At 28.5% G+C, this 12,873-nt stretch overlaps 1 protein-coding gene across 2 annotated transcripts in view; it reads right to left on the bottom strand.

The window, feature by feature from the left end:
* The window catches only part of LOC142323226 (uncharacterized), a 91,268-nt gene that overhangs the window by 62,775 nt on the left and 15,620 nt on the right, over positions 1–12,873 (bottom strand). For both annotated transcript variants that reach the window (XM_075362586.1, XM_075362587.1), the window contains exons 2-3: positions 7,860–7,983; positions 2,179–2,400 (exon numbers count right to left, since the gene is read on the bottom strand). In XM_075362586.1, the coding sequence (XP_075218701.1) occupies positions 2,179–2,400; positions 7,860–7,983 (346 nt within the window). The remainder of the gene's footprint in view (positions 1–2,178; positions 2,401–7,859; positions 7,984–12,873) is intronic.

Below are 12,873 nucleotides of genomic sequence, written 5' to 3'. Positions count from 1 at the left end.
AATGGTTTAATGTATGTTTGATACATACATACAAACATTTGGCAATGAATGCTAGTAGTCATTAAATTCACCACCGGCATACAGAACTGCAAGCATTATTTAGCTAAGTCATCTAAAGCTATCAGTTTACTAAATATGGTTTACGCTGTTACCTTATCTTGTGTATTTACATCACTCACTTGCCAGGATACTTTCTGAACTATTTCAGGTTGTAGAACCATCACGTTGTAAGAGATACCATTTTACTTGGCACACTACATTATTTTGCACGTATGTAAAATAATATTATTGTAGCCTATATTTTTTTAATGATGTATGTAAAAAATATTAGTTTACAAATTATGTTACAGAAAAATATGTACCAGAATTATTTATTTAAAATAAAATCAATTTTCTGGGGCGGGTTCTTTCAAGCTTTAAAAGCATTTTTTTATCCAATACTGGCTTCCACTAGACCTATCATAATTTCAAAACCAGAGCCAGGTCTGTTAACTGCCACTTTTCAGCGTTCTTGCTAAAGCCTTTATAACTTGCATTGGTACTAGAGGACATAAAGCCCTTGCTATTACTTCACTCCCATGAGCATTATCGGTACTTACGTATTAACGCCACTGCAGCTACAGCTTTATTTAAAAACAAAGTAGTCAATCGGATTTCGGTGGAAAATGAACAGTCTCTTTATTAATTTTAATAAATGGTTATTTATATTTAATTATTTTATAAATATAATTTAGCCAAACTTAACCTACGCTCGCTTCCCTTCACTAATTAACACCGTAATTTTGTGAGTATTTATTTAATAAATTCAGTAATTATTGCAATTATTTATTATTTAAATAATCAAAACACTCCTGTTAATTAGTCAAGGTTAGCAAGCGAAGCGAGCATAGGTTAAGTTTGGTTAAATTATATTTATAAAATAAATAAATATAAATAACCATTTATTAAAATTAATAAAGAGACTGTTTTGAATCTATGTTAAACTCTATATCGGCCCATTTTCCACCGAAATCCGATTGACTACTTTGTTTTTAAAAAAAACTGTAGCTGCGGTGGCGTTAATATGTAAGTACCGCATTACCTAATTTCATGACTGCCCACTTGACTGCATAGCAATGAATGAGGTTTTGCACTTTTTGTGGAATGAATAGGTCAGATAGCAAAGGAAGAACCCTTACAACTAAAAATAAAGATCCAAGGCTGGAGATGATGTGAGCATGTAAAGAAAACAAAGAAATAGAGGATAAATTAGATAAAAGTACCAGTAAAGAAGCTGAAGGAAGTGAAAGTATGGATCAAAGAGAGAAGAATTGGAGGAAGTCATGGAACAAAAGTGATGGTATGATAGGAAGACATCTAGAAGCTAATGTATCCAATTCAAGTACACTGAGAGCCAACCAGCAGCTGGTAACTGCTCATGATAAAAATCTATTTTAATGACAAAAAAAAATTACTTTATTTTCTGCACTCAAATTATCTTTCCTATTTATTTTAATGTATTAAAACTTTACTACATATTAAAAGCAAAAATGTCAAGCATCCTTTATAGATTCCACAGTAACAATGCGTTAATCATATAAATAAGAATAGGGACAGCAATACATATATACAGAATGTAGTAATATTTTGCTGGAACAATGTGAAATTATTTAAATACAGTTAAATAGTGATGAAATCTGCTGTTCATCTGTGTTCCAGAACAAGTGAAAAAGAAAACTCCTAGATAAAAATTTTTATTCGTTCAATTATAAAAATTATGAACTTGTTAAATACCTATTACTTTTTTTTTTAATTTTAAAAAGCAGAACATATCTAAAACACATTCTTGTCATTATAACCCAGCTTTTTTTGTAGTTAATTGCTTTTAAATAACTTTTTTAGTTAATGTATACAAAATTGTGTCTGAGATTAGTATTTTTTACTTTCAGATAATAAATAAAGATACTAAAAGAGGACTAAGAAAGACCACTAGAAAGATTAAAAAAAACTTAAAACTAAAGTTGAAAAACAAACTTTTAAGTTGGTTCAGTTAGAAAACAAAAAGCTTAATGCACAACTACAAGAATTTTCAAATTAAAAATATATAAATTTAACTCAACAAGCAGCCAAATTTTTTCTGATTGGTAACAAATTATTAATACACAATTGACACATCAACACGCACAACAAAAAACATACGTTTTAGCCGATCCAGACTGACGATCAAATTCTCGTTTGCCTCTACCATCATAGCCTCCACGGCCTCCTCTGCCTCGGCCACGACTAAGTCCACGTCCAGAAATGCCTCGGCCACGACCACGAGTATCACTAGTTTCACCGCTTCGGAATTCTTTGCTTTGAGAATCTCCAGTCCTCATATCCCTATCCCTTCGCTCAAAACGGCCTTCACCTCTATCCTCCCTGAAAAAAAATCATAACACTGGTCAGTCTCAAACTGAAATCTAACATGTAACAAAATCTAGAAAAACTATATTGAGAACTCTAGATAATCACAATTAACAGGTAAATGCTAATTAAACGTTTAAAAAAAATTAAAAATAAGCTATCCTAATATTTCCCACTACATAGATACAATATATATTATTAAAAAAGTCAACTACAGTTAATAATAAAAAAAGCCTAATATATAATAAATGAAATTAAAACAGATGACAAAATATTAAAATAAGACAAAAAATTTGATAGAATCTATTATTTACTATAGAATACCAAAATCCTAACAAGAAAAGAAAGAAATTCAAGACTAAAAACTGAAATCATTATCTTTAAACTGATAAAAAAAATCATGACAAAAAAATAAATCAATTTTATATTAGTTACACTTGAATGGTTCCAAGATAAGAAAGTAGATAAGTTGCATCAATTTATGTTTCTAAAGAACTGTAAATCTCATTTTAAAAAAATAAAAGAACATAAAATAAATATGATACTAACAGTTGGGCCTTATGATCACATAACAGTTTTCATAGATTACCATAACTAACAACAATAAATGCTTCTAGTACAACGGCCCATTTTTGACATTTTGAATCTAATAATTAAAGCAGTTGGTAACACTTGAAAATAGTTCAACAAAGCTACAAAACTAAAATGCAGTTCTGAATAAATTCTATGTACATTCAAAAATTATCCAACTGTACCTTTTCCTCAATAAGTATTTGAACAGGAGTAATAAACCTTGACAGGACAGCAGTAGTACCTAGTGTACATGTATGTTTTATTTTGTAACCTCATTAACTGCATCAGTTACCAAATACGTATTATGTGTTAGTGTAAAAGACGTTTGTTGCCTTTTTATTTAGTGCATGATTAAATAAAACACATTGAACAAGATTATTGCTTCAAGTTCTGCCAAAAGCTTGGTGATACCCTCATACAATAAGAACAGCCACCCAAGAAATTTCAAATCGAGCAGAATATTGTGGAAACAGCGAGACATTTTGAACAATTATTGTAATAGTAAGTTAATAATTTTTTTTTTATTTATAATAGCAAGTTATATTTTTTATTTATTTTTTTACAATTGATTTCGTCTATATATATTTTCAAACGCTGAAATGATTTCAGTTTTGGTTTAAAATAATACAATATACTAGGCCCAGCCAATGTACAAGCTTGTGACGTCACAAGCAGACTACGTATTACTACTAGGCCTGAAAACATCAACTCCACGTATAAAATCAAATTATTACTTATCATATTGTACACGGTAATAACTATCATATTTACATTTACATAAACAATATGTAATTAATTCTTTTATTTGTACTAAATTATTTATTTTTAATAATAAACAAAAGTTTATTTGAATTTTCTTCATGCATCTTATTCAAACTTCTAGTTAGTTCACCATCCTCGTTAAACAAATCACTATCATTGTCACTTTCACTATCAGAGTCTACACATATAATATAAAACGTTCTGTCATTTGATCTATCAATGGTTCCAGTTTTCCATACTCTTTTTCAATATTTTTTACTTTCTCACAATAGGGTTTCCAGTCATCTTCATGGAATTAATTTTCCCCATAGTTAATTTTTCAACATTTGTTAAAGAAAATGTTGTATTATGACTCGCCACGTATCTTTTTATGGCTGACCATACCATCTCGATCGAATTCAAATTAGGAAGGTATGGTGGGAGTCTAAGAACACGATGCCTATGTTTTTGCAAGAGTTCATCCAAGTGATATTTTTGTACCTTAGTTTTACGTAACTTTACTAATTCATATAACTGTGGTTTTAGCATTTTTTAACTATACAGAAAATGGGTTTCCCCAGCCAATCGGTCACATCTTTTCTTTTGGTGTTAGAATTTAGTGCTTTATCAATACCTGTAGTTTGATAAGGGGCATTATCAACAACTACTACTGACATAGGTGGAAGATTTGGAATCAATTTTTCACACGCCTACTTCATGAAATTGTCTGTATTCATGTTGTCGTGGTAGTCCCCACTTTTCCAACTGACTTTCCAAATTAGTAATGCATTCGGAATAAAACTGATTTCTCCTTCAGCATGAATTACTATTAAATAGTCACCTTTATTAATCGGCACATAAAGTCCCTCAACAATACAATCAGACAGACCATGACTTTGTCGAACAATACGAACTTGAAACGTACGTTTCTCCAGATAAACAATTGTAATATTGCTTTGCCTGTACTTGGTCATTGCCTGTAAATATTCAATTCTATTCCGCCTGATATCGGATTTCTCAATTAAAAGTTTTCTGTTATTTTCAGTTTTACACCATTTGAAACTTAACTCTTTCAAAGTAACAGCTAAAGTTGATTCACTGCCTTTAAAATCAATAGATGACAGATGTTCTTAACTTGTTTTTTTTTTTTTTAAAGTAGGTAATTCATTCTTCTTCTAATGAAATTCATTAACTGTTCTTTTAACTACACCTAAATCAAAACTGTCCTAATAGGTTTTGAACGTCGTTTATACTTTTGTCAGCGTGCTGAAAGAACACGATTGGGATGTTGATAGAAGTATCATATCTTTTATTCTCTTCTGAGTTTTTGAACCTCTGTTCTTGATATCCCACAAGCAGCAGCAGTTTTTTTTTTGCATTTCTGAATTCCAATTATGTTTATTGTCAGTTAATTTACCTACTTTTGAAGCTTCTTTTTTCATAAAATCATAATCATTATTAATAATTTCACATGCTTGACTCCCAAGTTTTTTTTCTAGACTACGGATTTAAATTCTGCCATAACAAACCGCACTAACACATGGAACAAAAAATATATTATAAAAAATTTGTGAAAAACAATGAGTAATTATAAAATGATATGATCGCAGAAAAATGCTATCCGAATGCCTTCACTGAAAAATATATAAACTGGACTAAAGTTTATTTTTTTATAAACACACTATGTGCTACAAATGAAGGATCTAAATATAATCATGACAAAAGAGCCATTTTTAACTGCATGTATACATTTTTATAGGCCTGTACATAATACCAATCAAAACATTAGTCATTGGTTAAGGAATTGTTATTGTTTACATGAGTCACTAAGCATTTTTATAAGTGTAATCAACTCAACAAGCACACAACAACATAAATGTATTGTTTGGGCGTTCGTATTGTTCGTAAGTTGAAAAATGAAATAAAAATAATAATTAAGCACAAAAATAATGTTTTGGAAAATAATAATATAAGACATCAGCATATAACGTCACAAGCTCATAGATTCTCTGGGGCAACTATACTTTCTCCCACATTTTGATCCATTTTGTTTTTAATAAATATCAACTTTCTTCATGCTCAGTTGACATTACCTAGATATTCTTAGAATTAAATTCTCTACAAATTTTGTTATAAAATGTTATTTATTATGAGCAATTTAATAAAGTTATTGTAAGTCAAACTAAAAAATTATGTTTTGCAACATCAGTTGTTTGTTTTTTACAATAATTTTAACAAAAATTACTAAAGATACAGTTCTGGGGCCTGTTTAATTAAATTTTTCAAACCATTAGTTTTATTCAAATGGTCAAAAACCATATGAAACTGTCAAATTTAAGTTCCACAAATTTCAATATTTCTTTACGCACCCTAATATAGTTAAATAGATATATATTAAAATACTAGTTCCCTGTGAAAGTGGTTGCAATTGTAAGTAACATTAAACTAACACTTTCAGTACTAGATGTGGCAGGGCTTGCAGTAAACCATTATAAAAAGCTCCAAGCCATGCTCACTGCATCAATGAGTCAGTTCTAATACAAATAAACAGATTAATTTTTCACAATCATATTAAAATTTATTTTATCAATTAGTGTTATGTCCCATACATTTCTCAATAGGTTCAACATTTCAGGATAATCCAGCTGTTTGACAGCTATTTATAAAAATATATCATGTACATACATTTATAACTTCAGTTATATGACATCATTAATTGAGCAGTTAACAAATGCTCAACTGTGTTTATGTAGAATTAAACACATTTACACTGTTCCTCTGCATATTTCATTCCCACTACAAATTCCATACTGAAATTGTATAGCAATTATATTTTTTACATTAAAAATATAAAACTTCACAGATTACTTTTAATTCGTTAATGGATTAATCCGCCAATTCTATATCAAAGAAAATAATAACTGTTCTATAGATTTAAGACACTAATTTATACCAGACAAAAAAAATTGCAATTCAAAAACATTTAAATCTATATGCATTTACATGCACAAATATAGGTGGTATAAAAAAAACCACACAACAAGCCAACAATCTCACTCTGAAAGAGTAATATGAAACCAAACTTACAAAAACTTACCTCATTCAATAACTACAATTAAAAAAAAAAAAAAAAAAAAAAAAATTCAGATGAATAACAAACACATAAGATTTTTTATATATCGCTGAACACAGACACCTATTAACACATATAATTACTTTAAACACACAGTTTTTTCAAACTACTACACATGCACAGGACTAGTGTCTTTTATTTTTATCATAGCACCACAAAATAAGTTTTCTGATCAATTTTTTTGTCATGGCTAGATTGATGAGATTTTTCATTTTTTCTGTTATCTTAATTTCAACATTATATTTACAAGATTAATTTTCTGTTTCATACATTATCTTCATTTTTTTAACATTTTTTATCCTCCACAACTTCTGTTACAAATTAACTAACCCTGAATTCATTAACACGTCTCCCTGATGGAATTCTATATGCATGACTCTACTGATGACAAATTTCTCTTAAAGCTCTCTTTTTTGCTCGATTAGCTAATTTTCAAACACTATTTTACCATCATACTTCAATGGCATCTATCTCTTTCTTTCAAGCTTTCCTATTATCCACATTTTGTTCTCGTAAACCACAACAAAACAAAACATCGTCATTCCACTACTTTAAAGGAGTCATTTAATTAAAAGGCATGTTTTTGTAAATTTACATTACATATTACTCCTTTTTTTAAAAGATTCACAAAATATGAAGCTCAGGAACTTGGGAGATCAGTTGTGCATAAAATTATGCGAGTGCATTTTCTTTATTAATATTATTCTCTCATGTGTACTACAATTTTTTTTTTGTTTTTATTTGTGGCAAATTTCACTGTTTATTAAACGGTGATAACTGAATTCTATTTAGCAGTCCATACCTACTCTAGCTTTTGTACTTGTGCTATAAAACAGATTCATAAATATTTATAAAACAATTTCAAAATGGCGTAACAGAGGCAGTCAGTACACGAGTTATATTTACTAAACTTCTACTTTTGTACCGCATTAACATTAGCATGGAAACTGGAAAACTACTTATAATGCTAACATAAAATTTTAATAAAAAAACATGATTAAAGTAATAAAAGACAAATTGCACATACCGGTGGTATTCTCCACTCGGTTTATCTTCTCTATTTTTCCTATTATTCCTCTCTTCACGGTTCTCATTGTTATATTTAACAACACGATCTCCAGTTGTTCTCATCGATTTTGCTTTGTTAAAATCTAAAATCAAAGAATTATATTTAAAGGTTAGTCATGTTATTCAAAATTTTACCTCTATAAAAATAATACAATAAAAATGGTTAAATATGGATAACACAAGAATGAAGAATACCATTCACTGCGTCAATTTTTTTTTAAATAGCCTACATTATAGCATTTAATGACTACAATGGTGGCATAGGTTGATATGCTTACCAGCTACACTGAATGTTTTGAATTCAATTCTGGACTACATTGATCGCGACATTCTCACAAAGACTACCTCAGAAGTTGGATACTTAAAAAAATCAATAATGCAAAATTATCTGTAAAAACCCCGAACAGAATATACAGCAGTTAAAAAATGTTATATTGGGCAGCAAATGTTTGTTCTTTCCATTTATAAAACCAATGAATACAACAAAAAATGTTAAATACATATAACCAAATAAAAACAATGTAAATTGCAAGTAAATGTAGACATATTTATTTGCTGTACATAACTTCAAAATCAAAAATCAAAAAGTTACAGAATTGAAAATAATCGGCAGTTAATATTTGTACATTTACAATTTATGTAGCTCACTGATAAATAAAAAATATAATTATTTAGTTATCATCAGACCTTGGCACTTACCATCAAAACACACATATAGGTCAAAATTTATCTAAATGCTATTTATTTAATACCACTTATATTAACTTCCTAATAAAAACAATAACTTCCAGACAACAAACAAATCATTTTTAATCATAAGCGATTGAATAATGCTAAATACATATGAAATTGTACCTTTCTATAATAAATCAAATAAAAAATAATACAATACACCTAAAAATAATTAATTATTGTTAATTTGTTGAATATAACTTTATTGCACCTAGCTTTTTATAACTACAGAAAAAAATCATTTTTTGTATAATTTTATTTGAGTGACAAAATTTTCACAATTTTTAGGATCTCTTTCTTATTTTCATGCTCCCATGTTTTCAGATGGAGTCTCCTATTTCTATAATTAGGAGACTTGAAAATATATAAATATTCAAATCTGAATCTCTTCAAACAGAAATAAAATAATTTCCATCACCAATATATCAATACAGTTAAAAGCAGAATAAAGATTTTTAAAAACTGTAAAAATTAAATAACAGAAGAGCATGCATAACTTTTGTGCCTCTCTATATTTTTAGCTGTAAATTACTTTGTACATAAAAATTAAACCAAAAAGTACATAAAAACCTACTTGCATCAGAGGACTTATTTAGAGAGGAAATCCCCTTTAAAAAAAACATGTTTTGATCAAACATTTTTTAATTTTTTAATAAAATGACCTGTGCTACACAAAAAAAAAATCCACATCAGAACATAAAATGTGTTCTAAATGACTAAAGTTTAGTGATTTTGAACAAAATCACTAAACAATAATAAAAGCTAAAATTAAATCAAATTTTCCAACCCACAGAAATAGGTTTTGATGGTATTCCAAGATCTATCATGTAAATAAGTGAAAACAATAACAAAAATATACTAAATGATTACAGTAAACGATATTCACTTATGTTAATTTAATGTTTTGCAGAATATTTGTAGTCATAAAAATTTATTACAGCAATCAATACCAATAATATTTTCCAATCGTGAAAGTATTATTTGTTCTAAAGGTTGCCATCTGATTAAATTTAGATGTCATGATAATGTTAAACCTTAACTAACTACTTTTAATTTAAAAATACATTCATAGCTTTAATTTCACCTGTTTTTTTCAAACAAGAGTAAATAAATAACATATTATATTCAAAGCATTTTCTTTGTACATAAGATATAACCGATCACAAAATTACAACATAGCAAACCGTACAATTTCTTTAATCACTTGTGATCTAAAGCACAAAGTGTCTTGATAAACAAATTTGACTGTTTAATTACCTCCGATTAAAGTGGTTTAATTTTATTAATATTCTCTTTAGTCCCATTTCAAAATTTTTATCATTAATGCACTAATTATTAGGTGTTCCCAATAAGGTTTATTCAGGACTATATTGTAGAAAAAAAAACATACTTTCACTTTTGTAATACTTAAAAAAAAAACTTACACGATTATCACCAGTTAAAACTCCTTAATGAAATTCAGCAAATTAAATATATTATCGAAAGAAAAATTAAGAAATAGTTTCATAACATCACAAATAAGAATGTCGAATTCAAAATATTCTGATCGAGAAACATAATTTCCAAAATAAAAAAAAATTATTCTTCTCAAATTTCACGGAAATATAAAAAAGTATGAAGTATAGACACTGAACATTAGCATTTCAATTAGCTTCCATTACTAACGATTCTACTCAAATTTCATTCATAGAATAGGATACAGATTCAAAGGAAAAAATCCACAATTATAAAATCTTCATAAATTGATGACAATATTTTGGGGTTTGCGTTAAATTTTGTCTTTTTCACTCAATTTCCCAATATCCATCCTTTGGATTACTTTCTACAATTTACAGCAGTATCTTTCATAAAGGTTAGAAGGGGATGTGCTACTAATCCACCAGCTTTTAACTTCTAGACCTCTATATTTATGATAAGTTAGAGATAAACATTTCAGCCACCTCTTGCTATTAACACTAGGAAACTAATGAATTCTCAGAAAAATGCAGTCATCCTTTGCTGAAAATTCTCTTAGGATCATTCAAATTACTTAAACATTTATGTTGTTTCAAACCACATAGACTTCACAGCTTGATACTTTAACTTCTCTTGTAAAGATGTTCCATAAATTGTCAAATTACCTCCTAGTATAATTGAAGTCAATAAATTCATTTTATTAATCCCTCATCCAAAATCTTTTAGGGTTGTCATTTTTAAAAGTTATTTCTAATCAGTTGATTTGATTAATCTTGTTCCTTTTAATGCAGATTTGACCTTGAGGAACAGATAAAAGTCACATAGTGCGAGGTTAGGCAAATAAGGTGGATTGTCTAACACTGGGATATTCTTGGCTAGAAACGTCTTGACAGACAATCCAGTGCGAGCCAGTGTGGTCCTGATGAAGAACCCACTATTTGTTCTTCCACAATTCAGGTCTTTTTTATCTTATTTTTTCACAAAGTTGACCTTCAGTAACCCAGTGAAAGTACACAATCCCATGAATAACAATAAAAAAAAAAAAACAATCATCACTTTGAATTTTGATCTGCTCATTCATGTCTTCTCAGCCATCTTGGAAACGCTTAAACCACTCAAAAACCCATGCACATGATAAACATTCATTACCATATACTTTTTTTTTGAGAAGATAAGTATCAGTAGTGGTTTTTCCCAGTTTCATGTGAAATTTCACAATTCTTTTCTCTAATAAAACACTTATCATTTTTTTGGCAAAACAAAAAACAGATGTTATCCAAATGAAGGCCACAGCCAGTAATATGTCTACAGAACCTGAAGTGGCAACAACTGAAAGAGAAGGCTTCATGCTACACAGCTGTCGGTCGTACAAATTTGGCACATGCGCAGTTCTTCTGTAGCAGCATTATTCTCGTTAATTAATATTCACATCTCATACAAGTTTGTCCTACTCGCAGACATGGGTTTTTCCTTCTTGCTTTTTGAGAAATATAATACAAGGAACATTGTGCAGCAGGAATTCCTTGTTTCAGCCCTCAAGCATCTTCCATAATAATTCTTCAAATTTATCAACATTTTACATCTCTTTAAAGAGGCCTGGCAATTATCTGTAAAAAGAAAAAATCACATGTCATCAGCTTGTTTCTATGTAACAGTTTTCTCATAATACAGTTAGATTATTACTTATCTATAAGTAAATATTTGGAAGAAAAAAAAGACTGTTTGTTTTAATTATAGATACTTACAATTCTAAAATTTATATTTATCCATTTAAAATTGACATTTACAAAGAAAATGTTAATTCTACAATACAATTTGGATATGTTTTATGAGCATTTTCTTAATTTACAACCATAATCAAATATGAACATTGTAGAAATAGAGAATTTCTTGTTTTTCATTTACACTCGGAACAATTTATGAAGAGCCTCAAATCTAATATATTCAAATGTAGAAAATTTAGCTTTATTAATTATATAAGAACAAAAATTCTATTAGGCTTTAAAGATAATCTTGACTAAAAACTCTTACAGGAAGGGAAATCTTTTATTAAGAAGATACTCTAACATATTTTTCATTTCAACAGGCAATTTGTTGAAATACTATACTTCAGGATGCTGAAATATTTAATTTTCAAAAATGTGTTATTTCCTAGTTTTTAAATCATTGTTCTTATTACATAGTTAATAAAAACGATTTGACTTCGGTTGAAAAACATTGACCTGAAACACAAGCATACGTCTTGGATTACAACACTAGCTGAATTTAGATTCTATACTTTCAAAATTATCAATACTATATCCCAACTGAGAACTAGAGAACACATCAGTAACTTTTAAAGTGTTTTGTTGAAAGAATTAATTCAAATATTTTTAATATGGTTGATATACTGAAATGGGACAATATTTAGATGCTGGCAGATTATCAGCCTTTTTTTAAATACTTGATATTCTAGTATAACAGATTTATTAAAAATAAATGTTAAAGGGTAGGCAATATAATTCTATACTTGTTTAATCACATTAATCGACAAACCAAACATCTGTAGTTAATTTTTTTTTTTTTAATTCAGAAATTATATTATTCACGTCATCAGTCATTGTAACTTCAGAAAAAAGTTTTCAATCTGGTATAATTCAGATGCCAACATTAATATCAGTTTACAGAGGAAATAATAAATTCTATGGTCTTAATTATATATTAAATTTTTGAGAACGTCATATTGGTGTGATAAAATAAGCAATTCATGGTGTTAACTACAAATACCACTAACTAGTGGTATTTGT

The sequence above is a fragment of the Lycorma delicatula genome, chromosome 4 (assembly GCF_047948215.1).
Source record: "Lycorma delicatula isolate Av1 chromosome 4, ASM4794821v1, whole genome shotgun sequence".
Lineage (NCBI taxonomy): Eukaryota > Metazoa > Arthropoda > Insecta > Hemiptera > Fulgoridae > Lycorma > Lycorma delicatula.
The sequence above is the reverse complement of the archived record's forward strand: the minus strand, read 5'-3'. Positions and strand labels throughout refer to the sequence as shown.